Here is a 23,373-nt window from a genome sequence, read left to right as displayed (position 1 = left end):
TTCTAAGAAAGCGGACGTCTCTTGGCATTTAAGAGACACAACAAGCTGCAGTGATCTTGAAAACTTACAACAGCACAGGGCGGCTGAGTGAGGTATTATGCTACTTGTTTCCCTCTAACTTTAAAAATCCTACGTTTAAGAAACCCGGGAGCTAAGGTCAGGCACACGGGGGACTTTTCATCTGCTATTCTAGCCTTAATTGCCTGGCCGTCTTTTTCGGATCCACAGTACCACACTGGGGTTTTACTTTGTGAACATGGCTAGCAAATTCAAGGCACCATGCCAAGGAACAGAGAGAGCCATGAGAATGCCATGGGGAAGGGCTGGAGACTGGAAACAGAAATACACGTGCGTGCGCACACGGAGGTCAGCGGCACGCTTCCAGTCAGCACCGCCCATTACACGAAGGGCTGGGCGCGTCCCATTATGCGACTTTTTTTTTCCCTTGGGTCCCTATGGCCTCAAGCCCATTGTGAATAGGAGAATAACAAGAAAACATTTCCACACAGAACGAGCGAGGCTGGATCACACACACAATGCGACCACGAGATCGGCGAACCAGGGAAGCCCGCTTTTCTTGTGACTTTTCAAGGCACACATTGGCTTCCTTAGCTGGACCTCAGGAAGCACGCTATGCCACCACGGAGCTGCCAGCTCAACAATGCCGGCATGCACGGCACCCCACCCCTGCACGGCGCCCCTCGCCCAGGGCCAACCCGGAGCCCACGCGGGGTGATCGCCCCTGGTGCAGCTTAACAATGTCCGAGCACCCTCTCCCGCGGCACCCCTGGCCCAGGTGTGAACCCCGGAGCCCACGTATGCGCATTACCCCTGGTGCAGCCCGGCCATCGGCGTCTCTCTCAGGGGAAAGAGCTTGGGGTAGACGATGGTGAACATGGGCTCGCTGCACCGGTGGCAGTGCCCCAGGGGGCAGTGCAGCAGCTCCAGGAGACTTCTGGGTAATGAGATTGGAGACACCAAGTTCAAATCTGGAACACAAGAGAAGACCATGCCCGTGAGGGAAAGACCAGATCTCCTCACACCAGACCCCTCACAATACCTCTCTTTGTTACTACGTAAGTGCAGTTAGTTAAAAGTGCTTGGCGGTGAAGATGCCGTTATCTCCTAGGCACTGAATAACGAACATTACTAGGAAATGAAAGCTGTGGGTTTTTTTTTTTTTTTTACATTTTTGATACCAAAAGAAAACGAAAATCCATTCTTTTAAGAGCAACGCGAAGCGGTCCCGAGGTAGAGGTAAGGAAAGAATAAGATCAAACGAGCTTTAAGAACAAGGATCAAAAAGGCGTCAGTTTTCCCAGAGAGGGCTTCGCAAGCTTTTGTAAGAGTCGGGTCTGAAGGAGGGCTGGGGCCAGAGACTGCCGCTGACGTTCATTACGTTCTCCCCCAGTCTGCCGGCATCGAGTCAGTCAACCATCACTCGGGGCCAAATTATGCTTACTGAAAGAATGAAGAGTGGGAAACCAAAGAGAAGGAGGCACAATGGAAGCAAGCTCCCCTGCCTCATTCCCATGAGCGGTCACTAATAAAAACAGGAGCTTTCCTTCTTCAGTGCACCTGAGGGGTTCAGAGCTGAGCGGCCCCGCAGCCCAGGCAATCTGGATGGACATCTACACCTGGTTTCTAGATCTGTAATAAACATCTAATGGGGGACATGCTCGTGGTGAAGCGACCCCAAACTACAGCTTCACTCTGGGAAGGAAATACAAGCTACCCTCACCTTTGAGAGCTGCTCCAACCCATCAGGGGCCACTTAGAAATATGCAACTTATTCAGAGGTGAGCAGCTAGAATTTTCTGTTTAGTCTTTGGAAAACAACTTAACGCTATCTATCCCTGAAGAGTTCACATTAAATTTTTCTTATGAATTTACTGTGTGCGTGTACGTGTGTGGCCAAGCACACACGCGTATGCGCATGCGTGTAAAGAGAAAACATTTAGCAGCTTTACAAACAACCAGGATTCGATCCCTAGTACAAAAAAATAAGCACCCAGAAGACATTTTCCTTATTAATGCAACTTACTGCCTTTCTTTGCGTTTTTGGAGGGCTGGGGACCAAACTCAGAGCCTTGCACGGCTGGCCACATGCTCTACCACTGAGCCGCGCGCCCCGCTCCGCCCAATGTTTTCAAAGACATCTCAACGATACGCCCCACGCTACCTATAAGATCTATGCATTGCCCAGGCCTTTCCAGAAGCAGAGTGGACGTGCTGTGACGAGGCGGCCAAAGGCTCCTGTTTCTCTCCTCACATTTCAGATTGGAGTGCTCTTCCGGAGGAGAAACTCGCTTGGCTTTAAGGATCCGCTCCCTGCCCGTCCTGCCCAGTTGTTGGCCTTGCACCTCGACCAAGTAAGTGCTCATCCCTGCGCTCCAGTCTCCTTCAATTGAACACACTAGCTTTGAGCCGTGGTCCTTTGCCAACTCAAGACCATATTGTAACGACTGCTTCTCTGTGTCTGTAGGGGGAGCTAATGCGATCAGACTTGAGGAAATATGAAAACTTGGTCTCTTTTCAGAAAACCCCATGCCTTGGATTATCTGGGCTTTGTTTTTTTGTGTTTTATTGTTTTTGCTATTGAGTTATTTGAATTCCTTATAAATTCTGTATATTGACTCTTAAAATTAAAAAAAAAAAAAGAAAAGCCCATGCCTGTAATTCCAGTATTTGGGAAGTTGAGAGGAGGAAGATCACAGGTTTGAGGCCAGCCTCAGCAATTTAGTGAGATAGTAAGCAACTCAGTGAGACTCTGTTTCAAATTAAAGTTAAAAAGGAAGGAGGTGCCGGGCGTGGTGGCGCACTCTTGTAATCCCAGCATTCGGGAGGCTGAGACTGGAGGATCGCATTTCGCAGACAGCCTCAGCTCTTAGTGAGGCCCTCTGCAACTCAATGAGACCCAGTTTCAAAATATAGAATAAAAAATAGGGCAAGGGGTGTAGCTCAGAGGTAGAATAGCCCTGGGTTCCATCCCCAGACCCGCAGGAAAAAAAAAAAAAAAAGGTAGGAGGTACAGCTCAGAGGTAGAATGTCCCTGGGTCAACCCTTAGAACTACAAAAACAGAAAGTCCCCGCCAGCTGCGGTGATGTGCATCTATAGCTACTGGGGAGGCTGAGATAAAGAATCACTTGAGCCCGGAGTTTGAGGTTAGCTTGGACAACAATGCCTGACGCTATTTCAAAAAGATCACAGGTTCCCAGCCAGCCTAGAACTTAGCAAGGCCCTCTGCAACTTAGCAAGACCCTATTTTCAAATAAAAAATAAAATAGGGTTGGGATATAGTATCTCTAAGGTGGGATGCTCCTGGTTTCAATCCCCAGTACCACACACATACCAAAAAAAAAAAAAAAAAAGAAAGAAAGAAAAATTTCCTTACAGAACAATGTGAATACAATTAACACTTAAAGTTAAAATAGTAAAATTTCTGTTCTGTATTTTACCATGATAAAAATTCTTCTTAAAATGATGAAAGCCAAAACAGATTAGCACAAAACACAATTGTTTGTTCACTGAATGACACAAAGAGAGAGGCTGGGAGGAGAGAGGGGAGGAGGGAGGGAGGAGCGAGGGGCACGTACCTTTTAGAAACCTGTGGTAGGCGTGGTGCAGACTTCGCATGGCCAGCTCCTGCAGAGGCAAGACGTGGTCATCCTCTGTCCCTATGGCCTTCACCTCGGCTGGGAGGAAGACGGTCAGCTGCCCCGATGAGAAGGAGAGCAGCTTCGTGTCGGACACTTGGATGGGGGCACCGCAGCTGCAGAGACACCTCAGGCATCAGCCCCCGGGAAGGGCCGGGGCCGACACACACAGGCGAGCCAGCACACGTCTGAGGACGCGCGGCTGCTGAGCGGCCAGCATTCCTTTCAAAGTGGATGGATGCTGTCCTGCGCTCCTTAACAAACCTGGCTCAGACATCCACACTAACAAACCTGGCTCAGACATCCAAACTCTCCGGGCGGAATGCAGCTCAGACACCACCGAGGCCCGGTGCTTCTCGCAAGAGGACCTAATGGTTTGCTTAGGAAGCTGGTCTCCATCCTTTTACTACCTTCTCCAAGTTTACATTGATAGGAACTTTCAAAATTAAAAGGAGGCGGGCATGGTGGCACATGCTTGTAATCCCTGTGCTTGGGAGGCTGAGACAGGAGGATCGCACAGGTTCGAAGCCAGCCTCAGCTACTTAGTGAGGCTCTCAGCAACTTAGCAAGACCTTGTTTCCAAATAAAGTATAAAATAGGTCTGGGAGTGTAGCCCGGAGGTAGAAAGCCCCTGGGTTCCATCCCCAGTACCACAAATAAATAAATAAATAAATAAATAAATAAAATTAAAAGGAAAAATAAAGAGCACTTTGTTGAGTGATAGAATAATTATAGTCTTATAGAATTTTCATGTAGAAAAACCAAAACCCACAAAGCAGACATTTTAAAAGGCAGACGGTCACTTTAGTGTCTCCTTCCATAAGCACTGGGAAGCTCCTCGTGGTGTGTCCAGGGGCCAAGTCATGGCCCCTGCGGCTGCAGTTACCAGAGCCCAGGAGTCTGCTCTCCTGGTCCTGCCAGGGGACCCAAGAGGAACGTGGATGCTTTTGCCTAACAGTAAGAGGTGCCAATAAACAGAACATGGTTATCTCAACCTTGACCAGCACCAGGCCCAGGATGCAGGCAGAAGCCCCTCATGTACTCACTAAAGTGCTCATGCATGCCCGTAATCCCAGTATTTAGGGGGTGGAGACAGGTGGATCACTGGTTTGCTGGTGCCTCTGCAATTTAGCTAGACCTTCGGCAACTTAGCAAGATCTTGTTTTGAAAAAAAAACAAAGAGGGGTGGGGTGTAGTTGGGAGGTAGAATGCCCCTGGGTTTGATTCCCAGTGCTCCTCTCCCCCCCAAAAAAAAGAAAGCTCTTCCACTTGTTTCTTCCTTCCCTCCATAGGAAATGGTTCCTCCTCTATGCCAGTCAGTCAGGATACTGAAATGAAGCCGGGCGTGGCTGCGCACGCTCCCAGCATTGAGGAGGCTGAGACAGGAGGATCATGGTTCGAGGACAGCCTCAGCTACTAAGTGAGGCCCTTTGCAACTCAGTGAGACTCTGTTTTCAAATAAAGAATAAAAAATAGGGCTGGAGGTATAGTTTGGAGGTAGAATGCCCCTGGGTTCCATCCCTATTACCAATATATATATATATATATATATATATATATATATATATATATGCTGAAATTACAATGAAGATACTGTAATTACCTTCCCTCAGGGGTATAATTAGAGTGTAATTGTTCAAACTTGGGGGCAGGGAAGAAGGGGTGACTGACTGTCCAGGGAAACGGGGAACGTTTTACAGAGGAGTCACCTTCTGACTCAGCGCCACCAGTTCACCGAGAATCAACGACCACTGTACTGGAGAGCTCGTGCGCGGTACTGGGGAGGGAGCACGGCTCTGGCCTCAGTTTCAGGGGGCTGGAGAAATGGACACAGGGTGTGGACAGGTGAGGCGGCGGCCAGAGATAGGGCTGGAGTTAGATGATTCTAGTTCGCGAGGAAGACTGTTAGCTGGCTCTCATAGTACCTGCCACAGCATGGCGGTGAGGTTAGGGGTGCAGAGGTGGGCGCAGTAACGGAGCTGGGAGGGCCCTGAAAGAAGAGTGGGGGGTATGCAGAGGCGTGGAGCCCGCTGGCTTCCTAAGTCCTAAAGCAAACAATCTATACTTTTCAAGTATTGAAATTTGGGGCATTTGATCTCTTTTTCTTTTTTGCATTTGATCTATTTTAAACAGAAAAGTCATTACATTTCAGAAGCAGGAAACATATGTGAGGTAGGCTGGGTGAATTCTACTTAATGGCTTCTTTTTCACATAGAGCTATTTTTATTGACTTGATCTTAGGAGCTCTGGACTTTGGCCAGGAGTATTTTTTTAAAGGTTATTTTATAACAGTCTAATCTAATATTATGAACAAATTATAAAAACAATGCATGATCACTGTTATGAATTAAGCAAGAAAATGAACAGTGAGCAATTTTTCCTAAATTCATGTTCAAATTCCATCTCCATCTTCTTTAAATTAACCACACTTAAAGTTTTTATTCTACTTTTTCTTTATACTCAGGCAAAATATGAGAAGATATATTTTTCCCTCTCGTTTTTTAATCAAATGGCACCACACAGTACTGAATGTGCTTTTGTTCATGTAATCATTCATACAGTCTAAGATGGATTTAGAGAAATCTTTTTAGTAGTTAGATAATACTCTATGGTGCGGATGGACTATAATTTTTTAAGACATTCACTATGTTCATCTCTTTTTTAACCTAATTTTTCCTTCTTACTGAACAAACACCACACTGTAAATGTTATATATACTCTTATGCATGAACTTTTCATTATTTAAAAATCATCAGAGGTAAATGTTGCTATTCATTTTAGTCTTTTGCCAATCTGATTAGTGAAAACTACCGTCTTGGTTGCTAAGTTTTATCACCTTTTATTTACTGTTAAATGTCCATTCACATCCTTTGGCTGATCCTCAGGAGCACTCGCACTGGCTGATCCTCAGGAGCACTCGCACTGGCTGATCCTCAGGAGCACTCATATTGGCAGTAACAGTTGTTTGCCATAATATTTCCAGAAATATTTGGTCTCATCACTTTGCTTATGGTGCTTTTAATCATTCAGCAGTCACCTTTCAAATTTTATTTCCTTCATGTCAACTAACTTTTCTGATTTTTTGAAGAGGGTTGCTATAATTGGAAAATTGTACACTATTGTGCTAATTTTTTTCTAGTATTCTTATGGTATTATTTTTACATATAGATGTCTTATCTATTTGCCTTTCTTTGACATATGATAGAAAATAGACTCAATTTTATTCTTTAGAATGAATAAATAATATGAGCATCATTAGTAAGTAAAACTATCATTTACCTCTGAACTGAAGTGCCTCTTTTACTATTTCAAGTCCCCAAATTCCACTGTATTAATTTCTGTGCCAGTGATGTATTTGTTTAATCCTATGTCAATTCTACATTGTTTTGACTATGATAATTTTTATAGAAGATTCTGTCATAAGTCTGCCCTAACTATTTAACTATTCTTTTTTTTTTTTTTCTGGTACCCTGGAAGTAGAATCCAGGGGCATTCTACTTCTGAGCTTCACCCCCGGCCCTATTTTTTTACTTTTTATTTTGAAACAGGGCCTCATTAAGTTGCAGAGGGCCTCACTAAGTAGCTGAAGCTGGATGTGAACCCGGATCCTCCTGTCTCAGCTTCTCAAGTACTGAGAGTACAAGCTTGAGCCATCACACTTGGCTCCTAACTATTCTTTTCAGGTTTTTTTTCTTGCAATTTTCAGTTGTCTGTTATTCTATTTAAACACTTTTAATAAATTGTATCTTTCGTGCTTTTATTGGTGCATTATAGTCTCACATCAAAATGTAGTTTGCAGTGATAGAGATATACATGCACATAGTACTTGGTGAGCTTTCCTACTTAATCTTCTCAACCATTTTATCTAGATATCCTCCAAACCTTATTAGGATTCAAGTTAGAACTAACATTTGTATGTTAATTTTGGTAAGACAGTTCTTTCAACATCAAGTATAATATTAACTGTTGACTTTTCATACTTATCTTTTATCTGATAATAAAATCCTTTCTATTTCTAGTTTGCTGAATTTTTTTTAAAATTAGAAATGGACATTGCATTTATTTCTGTTGGAGTCAATGGAAGTAGAAAGTAGAAGGCATTTCAGGAACTGGGAGCGACTCAGTCCGTGAAAGTAGATTTACTGCCCATGAGCACCAAAAGGTCACTGTATCAGTCAGGGTCCAGTCAGGAGACAGGAACCAGCCCTGTAACTTGAACAGGGAAAGCTGTAAGGACTGCAACCAGGAAATGGGTGTGAACTACTGAAAGGGCTACAGACGCAGTAAGAACAGGCACTGCGTAGAGTCCAGTGGCAGAGCACTTGCCTAGCATGCCTAGGGCCCTGGATTTGATGCCCAGGACCCTCCCCCAAACATACACACAGAAGTAACAAGCTCAGAAAGCAGTTACTCTTCAATTTAAGGAGTGTGAAAAGAAAGTTCCTTAAAGAGTTGCACACTTTGTGGGAACTCTTTAGGGTCCTTAAGTCCTGGGCCCAGAGTTTATGCAGGAGAACGGAGCAGTACAATGATCTGCATGTGGTTACCCATCAGGATGGCCACATATAAGGACAATAATGGGCAATTTTCAAGTGAAATTGTGACAAACATTTTATATCTTGTGTCAACTTGGCAAGAACACGGTGGCCAGATATTTGGTCAAATACCAGTCTAGATTTTGCTATGAAGATATATTTTAAATGATTTTATTTATTATTGTTATTATTACTACAACAACTACTACTACTACTACTGCTACTACTATTTGCAATTCTGGGGATGGAACTCAGGGGCATTCTTCCTCCAAGCTATACCCCCAGCCCTATTTTATATACTTTATTTATTTATTTATTTATTTATTTTGGTTTACTGGGGTTCCTGGAAACCCTTCTACCTCCGGGCTATACTTCCAGACCCATTTTCATATTTTTTATTTGGAAACAGGGTCTCTTAAGCCAGCAAGGCTGGCTTTGAACCTGCACGATCCTCCTGTCTCTGCCTCCCAAGCACGGGGATTACAAGCATGCACCACCACAGCCGGTTAGTCTTTATTGTGAAACAGGGTCTCACTGAGTTGCAAAGGGCCTCGCTGAGTAACTGAGGCTGTCCGCAAACCATGATCCTCTGGTGTCTACCTCCCAATGCTGGGTTTACAAGTGTGTGCCACCACGTCCGGCTTTAGATGATTTTAAATTGGTTGATTTTAAGTAAAGCAGATCAACTTTTTTTTTTTTTTTTTTTTGGTGGTACTGGGGTTCCTGGAAGCCCTTCTACCCCGGGGCCACACTCCAAGACCTATTTTTTATACTTTTTTATTTGGAAACAGGGTCTCTTAAGCCAGCGCGGCTGGCTTTGAACCTGCACGATCCTCCTGTCTCCGCCTCTCAAGCGTGGGGATTACAAGTGTGCGCCACCACGTCCGGCTTTAGATGATTTTAAATCGGCTCATTTTAAGTAAAGCAGATCATCTTTCCTAATGTGAGTGGACCTCAACCAACTGGCCAAAGGTCTTGTGAACAAAAGGAAGCACTCTGTCTGTAGGCTGCCCTTGGACTTAAACCAAGACACCGACAGCCTGCCGTGGACCCTGCAGATTTGAGACTTGCCAGTCTTCATTGTGTGAGCTGAACCTGACTGAGACACATGGTAAAATAAACATTTCTAAACTTAATAGCCACACTGTAATATTAGAATCCCGAGCAAAACAACAAAATAACGAGAATGCAGTGTGAAAAGTAAGTGATTTGTGAATATGGACTTACACTCTTAGTGTCTTAGCGGGCACTGCTTCTGAACCATTTGAGGTGCATTCCACACGGACAACACCCATAGAATTGGACAACATGGAATGACAAAGCTTAGAAGGCTGAAAGGCAGATCCTTCCGATTGCTTTCACTGTCTCCAATAATGAAAAAGACAGGTATCTGACCAATAACGGAAAAGGCTCACTTTACAAGTGTATCCTCATTTCACATGAAGTTTAGTTTCCCTTTGATAATTCTTTTAGCAGAAATTCCTACTCTTCACCACTGGGTATAAGAGGCAAATTAGTTTTAAGATCCATTTATTAAATGCCTAGACAGAAGGCGGGCTGGGAGGGACGTCTTCACAGGAGTCAAGTCTGCGCCCTGTCTCTGCTCCTGGGAGTTAGCAGAAGAGCCGGGGCACACATACATCGGAATTCTAGACAAGGGAGCAGGGGAAGGCAGTGTGCCCAGCACAGGGGCTCAGAGTACAGACGAGGAAGCAGACAGGCACGCTAGCACCGCCGAGCCTCTGAGCTCGGGTAATTCACTTAACCTTCAAGGCTTCGGTTTCTTCAGGTCTCAGGTGAGGACACCAACACCCTGGTTGCTGGGAGGATTTGATGAGATCATGCAGATAGAGAACATATTGGCTAGCACACAGCAAATGTTCATCAATGTGCAGAGCTATGCCTTCTTTTTACTATTATTTATCTTTACAAATTGACAGTAGAGGGATGATATTCCAGGGAGAGAGAATGACTGGAGCAGGGTCCAGCGGTATTTTGGTGCCGCTGAGATTTTTGCCACACGTATGCTCGAAAGCGTGCGTGCAATTTAGCAGATTAATCCACATGCGTGCTCACTCATCATTCCACTTAGCAAAGTGTTAAAAGACTTAAATTCCCCGGCCGAAAGCACCCAAAGAACTGTCTTTTATCCTTTGTAAAGTACATATGCGGTCCATATGCTCATTACTGTGGGAACGGCTACAGATTTAGCCTGCTTCTTTTTAGCAAAAACAGTTTTTTCCCCTTAGCATAAAGTAAAAGAAAAAGGAAACGGGTAGAGGTGGCTCTGGAGGAGGAAAGACCGGAGGCTGCCTCAGGAGAGTGAGCCCTGCCCTTGACGAAGGGTCTGCACCATGCGGCTCCTCCCGCCGCGCTCTGTTCTCTCTGAGATTGTGTTCATCTTGCCTTCCTTACTGAAGGGTATTTTTTCTGGAGACATAATTCTGCTCTGCCTACTTTGCCCTTTTTTCTTTCCTATGTTAGACTGTTGCCCGTTGGTTTTTGGCCTCCAAGGTTTCTGATGGGAGGTAAGCCTTTCGCCGTGGTCCTTTGTAAGCAATGTGTTGTTTTTCTCTAAGTGCTTTCAGGCTTTCCTCTTTCTCTTTGGGTTTTGGCAGTTTTGCCTACGCAGAGTTTTGTATTTAGGGTTCACTGAGCTTCTTGAAAAATGGCAATTTATGTCTTTTATCCAATTTGGGAAATTCTGAGACAACTTCAAGTATCTTTGCTAGCGTTTCTTCGCTCTCCTCTGGGAGGCCAACCACACTGCCGCAGTCTTTGTGGTCTCGCACCTCTCAGGCATGGGCGCTTGGTTTTGTTTTCAATCTTTTTTTGTCTCTGTGTTCTTCAACTGGATATTTCGACTGATCTACCTGCAGGCTCACTGACTCCTCCTCTGTTTTACAACCACCCAGCACAAAACCCACCCCAAATCTGTTTTACTTTGGATATTGTAATTTTTAACTCACAATTTTTCTTTGTTTCTTTTTTATAGTTTCTATTTTTCTGATCTTTTCATTCGTTACAAACCCAGTTTTCTTTGCTTCATTAAGAAAAGCTGTGAGAGTTACTTTCAAACCCAAAAGCTGTGAGAGTTACTTTCAAACCCGCGGCTTTCAGTTCTAGCACTTGGGGTCATCCCAGGGTGGTCCCTGTTGATTCTCTTCCCTTGAGCACGCTCACCTTTCCCTGGTTTCTTTGTTGTTTTTTTTTAATTTTTTTTTTATGGGCTACGTGTAGACTGGATTCTGTTATATTCCTCTCACACTTAAAAGGAGTATTTATACTTTTGTTTTAGCAAGTAATGAGCTGGTTGGAGCCAGACTGAGTGGCAGCTCACGGTCCTGTGTGTCACACAGAGCCGGGCTGCCAGGGAGAAGGAAAGAAACTCCATAAGCTGAGAGCTCACAGGTCTGCTCAGTTGGAGGCCCAGAATGTCAGAACACCAGAGCTTCTATGCTGGGCTGCTGCTCAGACAGCTGCAGAACCCTGCACAGCGCCAAAGTCCGGGAGAACTGGCCTGCCCGTGGAGGCGTGGCTCGTATCCACCAATGCCTGGCTCCGGTCGGCAGGCAGCCCCCACAAAAAATGGACTGTGATCTAAAGGGCATTTTTATTATTGTCAGTTTGCTTTTTAATCTATGGGTTAAACTCAGAATATATATATAATTTTTTTTGTGTGTGTGTGGTACTGGGGTTCCTGGAAACCCTTCTATCTCCGGGCTACACTCCCAGACCTATTTTTATATTTTTATTTGGAAACAGAGTCTCTTAAGTCAGCGCGGCTGGCTTCAAACCTGCGCGATCCTCCTGTCTCTGCCTCCCAAGCTCGGGGATGACAAGCGTGCCCACCACGCCCGGCAGAATACATTTTTTATACAGATGATTTTGTTACCTTGAATGGTCATATTAACAAACCATTAAAAGGTACTTAACCAAATTGTTCCCAACCAACTACAGTTGCTCATATACACAAGAAAAATCAAAATTGGTGTTTCATTTTCTTTTTCTCATAGAGTCAGATAACACAAAAATAACCCCATACAGGATCACTTTTACCGTTAAGTTCTCTTGAATATACAAATATGCCAATTACCACTCTCTAAACTTTAACATGGAATGGATTTTTCTTTCTAGGTATGAAGTGGAACTGAAGATATTTAATCCTATAGTAACAACACGAAAAACCTAGATAAAATAACGCCACATTTCCATGAAGCTGGCAAAGCGCACGGATGCATGGCGGCCGTGGTGCCAGTCTCCACGTGGGCTCCCGATGGCTCTCCCACCTCCCCAATTAAGGAGGGGACCTCTGTCACCAGTCGATGGAACAGAGTGCAGGCGGCTTCCTCGTCCCGTTCCCCTTTGGTACTAGAGATGGCCCAGGGGCATCCCACCTCCAGTCCACACTCCCACCCTAGTTTACTTTTGAAACAGTCTTGCTAAGTTGCCGAAAGTCTTGCTGTGTTGTCGAGGCTGTCCTCAAACCTAGGATCCTCCTGTCTCAGCCTCCCAAGTACCTGTACCTCAGGTGTGCATCTCCATGCCTGGCTGGTGTGTGCCTCTGAGGCTAAGTCACAGGGTCAGTTCTGTATTTAAATATCTATCGCTCTTTCTTAGAGACTTACAATTTGTTTTACAGTTATTTTTGTCAGGATAAACATCTAAATTATCTTTATCTTTCCCATATTTTTGCTAGTTAGGGCTCAATAGTATTTGATAAATAACCAAACATATAATAAGGAGGAGCTAACTTTGTTTACATTTCCACAAATGTCAAAGACCATTCTGTGAGACTTCTGATGGTTCTTGAAACTGTGCGCCCTTTGTTACTTGCTATTATAGACTCTTGACACATACACTTTATCTCCCATTCTCTCTTGATTCTCCCCGAGATATGAATTTCATATACAAATACATGTATATGTACATAACAATATATACAGATGTGTGTACCTGCGCATATACTTTGCACAGTATTTTACACACGCACGGATGCATGTTCATTTTCCGCTGCTCCGATTCTCCGGGTCTCAAGCTGAGCAGGGTTCTGCAGCTGTCTGAGCAACAGCTCAGCACGGAAGTTATCGTGTTCTGACATTCTGGGCCTCCAGCTGAGCAGACCCGGCAGGTCTCGGCTTAAGTGTCACCTGCCACCAAGTTTCTTCGGCTATTTATTATCCCCTGCTCCCACAGCCGGATGATGGAGTCCAGGGGGACAGACCCCGCGCTGTTTGTTGATGACCCCACGGCCTAGCACAATGACTGAGCAGGGATTGCTTAATAAATGCTCACTGAGGCTGGGCGTGGGGGTGCACACCTGTAATCCCAGCACTTGGGAGGCTAACGCAGGAGGAGCTCGGGTTCAGACAGCCTCAGCGACTTAGTGAGACCATGTTTCAAAGTACAAAGGTAAATTAGGCCTGGGGTGTAGCCAGGAGGTAGAATGCCCGAGTTCAGTCTCCAGTGTCTTCTCCACACCCCACCCCACACCCAACTGAATGAAAAATGAACCCAAATCCTTGTCCAGAGCCCAGCGGTGCATTTGCTGGGCCTCCGCTGGCTCAGGCCCTGTGTCCGGCCTCCCCTGAGTCTTGCCCCACCTTCCCCAGCTGAGGCTCAGCGAGCACCACCACTTTGACTTGGAACAGGCAGTCTCTTTTCTCAGATTCACCAGACGAAAAGACAAAGAGGGGCTCCCAATTCTGATTTCAAGACCTTGGTGTTACCATTAAAATTCGGAACAACTTTTGCCATAGAAACACCTACATAATACAGTACCATTTTGGAGTTGTAACATAGCTTAAATAGCCTTTCAATGAGCTGGCTTATAAAGGTCATTACCATAGCTGAACAATTCATTGAGAGAGTGTGTGTGTATTTATGTGGTACTATGGATTGAACAGGGGCATTCTACCTCTGAGTTACACCTCCAACCCCATTTTTTTTTTAACAGGGTCTCATTAAGTTGTTGGGGGCCTCACTAAGTTGCTGAAACAGGTGATCATCCTGTCTCAGCCTCCCAAGTGCCACCAAGCCCAGCTTCATTGCGAGTTTTGAGTTAAATCAACAGGGTAAAAATGGCTTTTGAATCATGGTTTATTTGTAAGCCAGTCTACATAAAGTCCAAAACTAGTGGTTGTTTCAGGTATTACTAATTTCATTTCTTTATTACTGTTAGCAAAACAAGCTCTAATAAAAATATCAGTTATTAACTAATACTTCCTATATCTTCTCCATTATTTATTTCCTTAAGGATTTGGAGAGCTCATAAATTCGCTACCACTGCTACCAGACACCAAGTCAAAGATGATAATCTCTCTACTCAGCACAGTCAGAACTTCTGGTAGTCTGTAACACTTGCATCGAAAGCTCAAAGTCAAAGGCTCTTTGTCTTCAACAGAAGCTGCTTTTTAATTACGGCGGGGACCTGAGTCACTTTCCAGTGCAGTCTTTGAGGCTGTGGTGTGGGAAGACGTGCCTTGGGCGTTGGAGCCTGCCCGCTTCAGCCCACATAGCAGGAGGATGGGGGACGCCACTCACTGCTTAGAGGAATCGGGCTGTAGTCAAGCCCTCGAGAACTCTAGGATTAATAGCTGCCTTGGATCACAGACCAGGTACCAGCATCAGCTGTAGATCAACTGAGCTGAAAACTCTACCACACATTACCTAATCCCCGCCACATGGAAAGTCCCAGAATAAGTCTCTCAGCTTAGATTTCATCAGCCTATCCAGGTAATGAGCGCACCCAGGGCTTTCCCAAGGTGACAGATTGTTTACTTTTTCCTATGGGAAAGACACTACTCCTAGGATGCCCTCTCTGGAGCAATCACAGCTCCCTGCCCATCCCTGGGGCCAGGCCAATAGGGCCATGCTGTCCTCTGCACTTCTGCTCACTGTCCTTCCTCTTCCTGCCAAAGGAGCACCGGACGGGCTGTGCAGGGTGTCGGGCTGGGAGGGGAGATGCAAACGTGATAGGTACGCAGCCGCTAGGGTGTCCTTTGACTGCTGAAAAGTCAGGCCAGTATGAGCGGGTTCTGGGAGCAGAGTGGTCCTCTTGATCACACACCGACTGCCTTGGGAAACACCCGGGTGCTTCTGTCCCACTGTCATGCAAGAGGAAGCAGAAGCCATCTTTCTAAAAAACTGACCGAGAAGGGAAGATTACTGCTTCTCTGAAAAATAAAAAAACTGCCATTTCCCATGAACTAAAACACCTATCATTACTAGAATCACAATTCACACTGAAAGACTATCTATAAATATTTCCAATTGGTAAAGTCCTAGAGAATAGGGCTGTCACTGTAGTCAAACTGTGATTGCAAAGGGGTGCAGGGGAAGGAAACTCGCGAGGTCCGTGCTAATCCCTCTGCTGGCTGTCGCTGAGGCGACAACAGTGCTTGGAGCCTTTACACACAGGGCATCACGTCGTCACCACAGACTTAAACCTGTGCCCTTTGTCAACTACACTTCAATACACCTGGAAAAAAACAAACGGCTTATTTCCAAAGCAACCAAAAATAATAAACGGTATGTGTGGATTCATTTTTCTTTTGATTAGAAAATAATAAACTAACTGATTGAACCTTCAGCTCACTATCTACACCCGACACGCCATAGCCCAAACTGCTTGCTCAGTATTCTCACCTCCTAAGGATGCTTGGTTAAGGCCAAAGACAACGGAAGGATTTTCAGAAGTAGTTTATCTACTGTTAGATCCGAACTCTGAAGTCAGCTTACCCGCTGCAGCCGATGACTTTGTTGTACAGGTAAGATGGCAAGCCTTTCAGGTGAATGTTGTTATCCACGTACACGTACTGTAGTTCTCGAGATCGACCTAAATCTGGATTAGAAAGAAAAGTGCTATAATTCCTTTAAAGAGGCATCGTTATAATGTGAAAATGGAAAATATGACATCTAACAATAGAAATATTCAACAATCCCTATTTTGGAAGAAAAAAAGTAGTTTTAACTCTGAATGTGAAGATCAGTTGCAATACTGGATTCTGCATCGGAAAACATGGGCGTAGAGAATGATTTCACCAACTTAGATGTCACTTTCTTTTCATTGTTAAGATAAAATCACTGCGATTAGAATATGAATAAATTCCCTCTTCATATAAAAATTCTTTAACAAAATGATTGTTTTGATACTGGGCATTGAACCCAGGGTCTTTTTACCCTCAGGTTACACCCTTAGCTCCTTTTTTATTTTGAAACTGGGTGTCATTAAGTTGGTGGGGCTGGCCTAAAACCTGTGATCCTCCTGTCTCAGCCTCCTAAGTACTGAGATTACAGGCATTTGCCATCACACCTGGCTCTTTGACATAGTATACATGACTTTAGTCTTAAGAATAAGTTTGCTGTCGGTCATTTATTTTTATTTTTCTCCATAGAAAACGTACAAGGATGAAGGGTCAGCCCACACGCGCCTCCTTCTGCCCCGTGATGAAGATCCGTTGCGTGGTCAATCTTAGGGAGGCTCCTGAAGCGACTGGTAGGTCCATCTATGCATTTCCTTGTAGAATCCAGTTTTAACACAGATCCCTGTCTAGTGACTTTGGCAAGCCCATCCTCCCAACATCCTACGTCCTATCGCTCTTAGTATCTAACCAAACTCCTCGTCTTCTACCATCTCCCAGGTGCCATCTGGTCACCCTGGCCTGCCTGCAGCAAGAATCCAGGTAAGTGGGCTAAGCTAGAGCCTCTGTGCCCTCGCAGTGATCTTTCCCCACTGACCCCCATCTTGCTCCCTGACTGTAAACTTCTGTGTCCCTGGGTTATATTCTGAGTTGGCCTAATCTCTTTCCCCTATTGTAAATCCTACTGCACCCATTCCCATGGTCCTGAATGAAGTCTAACTTACTGTGCTTTGACATGAGGTTTCACTGAGTAACTTTTTCCTTTAGAAAATCCATATATCAAGGTCTCCGATGTCTCATCTGCCACGGGCAGAAAGACTGGAGGTGGGTGGGGATTGGCTAGGGACCAGGAGTCTTAGAGCCAGGCAGATATGGGAGTGGACAGAAATGACCTGTGGCTGCAGGGCGAGAAAGAAGTGGAGCAGAGCCCAAATCCAGTCTCCAGGGGGGCGTGAAGGTGGGGCTGGAAATGTCTATGGGCCAGTGAGCAGGGGCAGGAGTGGGGAGGTGCTTGGGATGGGAAGCTGCATGCAGAGGGTTTGCGACAGGAACACAGAGGCCAGACAGAGGCAGAGCCCAGATATCTACCTAGCTGGGCAACATGGGGGAGAAGAGACTGGAAGAGGACCCACAGAGAAAAGACGCTCAGTCCTGAGGGCTCTCTCTACCAGAAAGGCCACAGGGACCAAGGGTCCAGGGCACCCCTCCCCTGGGCCAGGAACGGAACGTGGCCAATGCTGCCCTTCACTCCTCGTCCCCGCTGAGCAGGGCGTCTTCATGGCCACAGAGGCACAAGACGGTCTCTGCAGCCCCGCTAACCCTCTGCTCCCTGAAGCAAGAACGTCTCTGAAGGTTTTTCTGGCGTCTCTGAAGGTTTTCCTAGCGTCCTGCCTTGGAAAACAGGAAATAGGCTGTAGGAGGTCTCTTCTTCCCCAGTTCTTAGGCTTCCTAGTCCTTCAGGAAAGACAAAGACCAGCTAGCCAAATGAGGATGTTCTTAGAGGCATTTACATTTCAAAAGATAATTCATTTACCCATTAAGGACCTTTTAAGCATTATGGGAGGCCTTGGAAATATAGAATACCACATTAAATCGATGGGAACACAAATATGAAAAATGATAACTACAATACCATCTGTGCGTTGCTATTAGAAAGGCTTGTGTAAAGTTCATGGTTCACACATGGATCTGCACAACTTACTATGCAGACTGGGAGTGGGCACTGCAAGACCGAGGTGAGGAAGACTCCTGGGGAGGATGGGGAAGGCTTAGCCTCTCCTGGTCCTCTCCACTGAAGGCTCCTGGGGAGGATGGGGAGGGCTTAGGCTCTCCTGGTCCTCTCCACTGCTGGATCTGTTTTAATAGACCTGCCCAGCACTAGCACTGGAGGGAGTTAAAAAAGGAACCCAAGCTGGGAGCATAGGGAACAGGCACCTTTCTCACTTATTTGATTTTTATATTAATATGGACTCAGGAATGCTTATTTTACTGTATGGGGTAAAAGCCCAACACCATTATCGTTTATCTTGTTGGTCAAAATGTTTTCATTTTGTCAATTATGAGCAATTTAGATCGAGCCTTATGTATTTTTCTTAAGTGTTCACCTTTTTTCACCATGTTTAGGCTTCCTGGGGAGTTATAGATTCAGCTCATATTTTCTCTGACAGAGTTATGAAATTATTCACTTGTCTAAGGAGCCCTCGGTCCTTTTGTTGGAAGGATGGTGTTTAGGAAGCAGGATCGAGAGCTGGGTGTGCGCATTACTCCTGGGTGCTCCCTTCCAAGCCCTCTGGGCTCTAGGAAGTACGTGTGCACTAACAGCCATGCATGTGAGTTTCTATTGCTGGGGTGTTCTTCCCGGGGACACTCTTAGAAGAGAGTTTGCTGGGTTGAGAAGCCAGAGCACGAACAGATCCCTTGGCACTGCCAAATCCCTCCGTCAGAAGAACTCTAGTAATTTGCGTGCCTGCCAGCGATATATGATTTGAGAGCATTTGCAGCCCCAGAGGAGAAAACATCCCAGATTAAAACATTTTTGCCATTCTGACAGGTGAGAAATGGTATCTCAAAACTGTTTCAACTGCATTTTTCTAATTAAGGGTGAGTGAACATTTAGAAATATATCCGAAGCCGGGCGTGGTGGCGCACGCTTGTAATCCCCGCGCTTGGGAGGCGGAGACAGGAGGATCGCGCTGGTTCGAAGCCAGCCTCGCTGGCTTAAGAGACTCTGTTTCCACATAAAAATGTTAAAAAATAGGTCTGAGAGTGTAGTCCGTGGGAGTGTATCCCGGAGGTAGAAGGGCTTCCAGGAACCCCAGTACCACCAAGAAAAAAAAAAAAAAAAAGAAATATACCCGAAGGTATTTTATGCATAGTTTTGTTAATTGTTCAAGTCTTTCCACGGTTATTTTTTTTCTCCCAGTTTGTAGTTCTCATTTGACTTTGGTGATGGTGTTTTCTCTTTTTTTGGGCATGAAAAAAATTTTAAGTCTTTATGTATCACATTTACCAATTTTTAAAAATTTCTTCTAGATTTGAGACATAGTTAGAAAGCTTCTCCCTGTGACACCAAGGTTAAAGCAGAATTCATTCGATTTTTCCTTCTTGTGCAACATTTAGACTTCTAATCCATATGGAATCTAGTCCTATATGGTTTAAACATATGCTAAACATTTGCTTTCCCACTTGGTGATCCAGCCATCTCAGCATCAACTACAAACTTTTAGAACACCTTTAAGCCCCGTAACACCAAAAAGAACAACAATAACAAAAATCTCTAAGACTAGAAGAGAAAAAAAAAAATCAAGTACATAGATTCTAGAAGAGAATAATTGTTGTTAAATCAAACTGTAAAAATGTAAAAATAGAGACACTAGTTCCTAAGAGGGTATCAGTGGACAATCAGCACACTGTGGGGCAGGAGGCCCCGCGTCTGAGCTTCCACTAGCTGTCCACGCGCAGGGCCTCAGCCTGTGCCTGACGATGGAGACAGGCAGCTGGTCGCTCGACTTTACCAGGCTGGAAGGATCACTGAATGTCAACAATCTGTTAAATCACTATGCAATATGTTTTTAAGCACTAATATATAAATTATGAAACTACTGTATAATGTTACTTTAGTATACCCCAAAGTTCTACATTATAAAACACTGATGGGAAAAATACAGATAAATATCAGCATACACTTGCAATAGAAAAGGCCTCAAGGCCTAGTAGAAATTCTTAGCGTAATTCTAAATTCCTTCCCGACTTCTCTGATATACAGACAAATCCTCTAACTGCAATTAAGCACGTGCAGACTTTAAAGGTACATAGCAAACCCTAAAGCTTTGTGTGTGTGTGTGTGTGTGTGTGTGGTACTGGGGGTGAAACCCAGGGCCTTTTTCTACCTCTGGGCTATACTCCCAGACGTATTTATTATTATTATTATTATTATTATTATTATTATTAATTATTTTTTGGTGGTACTGGACTTCCTGGAAACTCTTCTACCTCCAGGCTACACTCCCAGACCTATTTTTATATTTTTATTTGGAAACACAGTGTCTCTTAAGCCAGCACGGCTGGCTTTGAACCTGCGTGATCCTCCTGTCTCCGCCTCCCAAGCGCGGGGATTACAAGCGTGCGCCACCATGCCCGGCAAGATGTATTTTATACTTTATTTGGAAACAGGGTCTCGCTAAGTCCCTGAGAGCCTCACTCAGTAGCGGAGGCTGGCTTTGAACCTGTATGATCCTCCTGTCTCAGCCTCCCAAGTGTGGGGATTACAAGCGTGCGCCACCACGCCTGGCTAAGCATTTTTTAAAATAAATACGAAGATCTCTGGTGTCAGATTTGCCTTTCAGAACCCCGAGGGGCCTCAGGGAAAGATCCTTTCCCTGGGTGTAGGCAGCAGTAAAGAGTATAGCATACTCATTACCGAATCAAGGGCAGAGACTTGGAGTCAGATAACCTGGGTCTGCAGCCCAATCCTCCTGACCAGATGCAAAGCCTTCGTTTCTCATCTGTATATGAGGGGAATTAAAGCTGTCCCCTAAGTTCAGTAAGAATTACTAGCAAAACTTATAAACTACCAAATGTGACGGGCCCCGCCCATCAGCCAGTAAGTCCGAGAGCTAAGATGGCGCTGAGCGGAAATCTTCCCCAGAGCACTTAGGTGGTAAACAGCTTTCAGGAAGTGACGACAAGAGCATGAGATACACGGGAACACCGCATGCCATAGGGCAACAGCCAATGGACTGGCTGTTGCCATGAGTTGTGCACGTGAACAGTCTGCTGATTGGCTGTTGGGCTCTATATAAGGGGAAGATTTCTGGGGGGAAAAGAGAGAGAGAAGAGAAGATTTACGGGAAGAAGATTTGCGGGAACTGTACAAGAACCTGGGGTAATAAAACTGCTTGAGGAAGATCGTGTAAGAGTCGTCACTGCGCGCGACAAGTGGTTGGCCCGTACGGGGACCTTCGCTTTGATCAGAACCTCGGCAGTCCAGGGCAGCCGGCTGGTAAGTACTCCTTGACTCCGAAAAGGGAGGAGGAGGCTCCGTTTACGGAGGGTTATTTTCCCCGATCAAAGGGGGCTCCATTAAGGAGGATATTTAGTAAATAAGGCTCGCGGATAAGCGAGGCTCGCGGAAAAGCGAGGAACAGCGCTGTATTTTCCCCGATCAAAGGGGGCTCCATTAAGGAGGATATTTTTTAGTGTAAGTAAGTTAGAGAATCGGGCTGGTCCTGATTCGACAAGATGGGAAATAGTCCATCTCACCCATTGCATAAAGCATTGAAAGCTTTGTTGAAAAGTAGAGGCCTAAAGCTTAGGGACAAGACAATACAAGATTTTCTCGAACAAATAGATAGGGTAGCGCCATGGTTTACAGTATCAGGGAATCTTTCTTTGGCAAGCTGGGATAAATTGGGAAGAGACGTAGAACGCGCCGAAGAACAAGGTATTGTCACAGGAGGGACTCGGCCGCTTTGTCGGCTGATTCGTGCCTGTTTGGAAGAAAGGCGCTTTAGAAAATTTGTGCAGGAGGGCCAGGCAGCTTTAGACGGTGTAAAAGAGGAACGTTCAACTTCCTCTAAAGTGGCCAGTGAGGAGGATTCAGAGTCAGAGGGGGAGGATGAATCTGAGGAGGAATTAGAGGCCATTTGTAAACAAGTGAAAGCTTTTGAACTGATTAAAGAGGAAATTTCGCCTCCTCCGTATAACCCTTCTGCGCCCAGAGCAGGAGAAGGTGTCTCTTTTAGTAGTCAGATGTGGAGAGATGCGGGAATTTTTTTAGCAAATCAAGCTTTCCCAGTTTTCCAGCTGCAGGAGGGGGGAAATCGTTATCATGAGCCTTTGGACTTTAAAATAGTTAAGCATCTCGCAGAGTCAGTTCGTACATATGGGTCGTCAGCTGCTTTCACTATAGCAATAATAGAGAGTTTACATCGCTATGCCATGACCCCAGGAGACTGGCAAAATTTGGTTAGGGCCACCTTAAATCCTGGCCAATATTTGGATTGGAAAGCTTATTATATAGAATATGCCACTGAACAAGCTGCACGTAATCGAGCAGCAGGAAATTCAGCCTGGGATATAGACATGCTGATGGGCCAAGGACGATTTGCTAATCAACAGCTTGGGTATCCACAACAGGTGTATGAACAAATCAACAGACTCGCTACCCAGGCCTGGAAGGCCCTCCCTAACAAAGGAGAGGTATCTGGTAACCTTACAAAGATTACTCAAGGATTGACTGAACCCTTTTCAGACTTCGTTGCCCGTCTAGTAGAGGCTGCGGGAAGAATTTTTGGGGATTCTGACGCGGCCATGCCGCTCATTAAACAATTGGTCTATGAGCAATGCACTAAAGAATGCAGACAGGCCATCACTCCTTACAAACATAAAGGCCTAGAGGTGTGGATGAAGGTGTGCAGGGAACTCGGAGGACCCTTAACCAATTCAGGACTTGCTGCAGCCATTATACAGGCCTCCGGACAACAAAGTAAGAATAGTACCAAAAATGGCAATTGTTTTTCCTGTGGAGCGACAGGACACTTAAAACGAGATTGTCCTAAGTGTAGGGCGTCCCAATCTTATCCTTCTCCTCCTGAGTATTGTCGTCGATGTAGAAAAGGAAGGCATCCTACTTTTGAGTGCCGTTCGGTTAAAGATATCGATGGCAACCCCTTGCCCTATACTGGAAAGCAATCATCAAATACTCAGACAAAAAACGGGAGGGCGGGCCCTCGTTCCCAGGGCCCACAAAAATATGGGAACCCTCAGGTGTATGGGGCCATGGAGACACAGCCACCTCAGTGGCCCAATTTACAGCCTCCAGAACAGTCCGGCGAGCCACTCCAGGTTCGGCAGGATTGGACCTCTGTGCCACCTCCAGGCTGGTATTAACGCCACAAATGGGGGTTCAAATTATTGAAACAGATTTTCAAGGTCCTCTGCCACCTAATTCTGTTGGCTTACTTTTTGGAAGGTCTTCCTCTACCATGAAAGGACTTGTAGTCCATCCGGGGGTTATAGATGAGGATTATACCGGTATT

The 23,373-nt window shown here is 45.3% G+C and overlaps 1 protein-coding gene across 4 annotated transcripts in view; it reads right to left on the bottom strand.

Moving 5' to 3' along the window:
• Window positions 1–23,373, bottom strand: part of LRRC28 (leucine rich repeat containing 28) — a gene marked incomplete at both ends in the record, with an annotated part of 134,187 nt that overhangs the window by 18,349 nt on the left and 92,465 nt on the right. For 2 of the 4 annotated variants that reach the window (XM_080692635.1, XM_080692632.1), the window contains 3 exons: window positions 830–989; window positions 3,598–3,773; window positions 15,933–16,035. In XM_080692635.1, coding sequence (XP_080548761.1) covers window positions 830–989; window positions 3,598–3,773; window positions 15,933–16,035 — 439 coding nt within the window. The remainder of the gene's footprint in view (window positions 1–829; window positions 990–3,597; window positions 3,774–15,932; window positions 16,036–23,373) is intronic. The other 2 variants (XM_080692634.1, XM_080692633.1) reach the window with 1 other exon arrangement.

The sequence above is a fragment of the Muscardinus avellanarius genome (genome assembly GCF_963383645.1).
Source record: "Muscardinus avellanarius genome assembly, chromosome: 3".
Taxonomy (NCBI): Eukaryota; Metazoa; Chordata; class Mammalia; order Rodentia; family Gliridae; genus Muscardinus; species Muscardinus avellanarius.
This window is presented reverse-complemented; position numbering and strand designations above follow the sequence as displayed.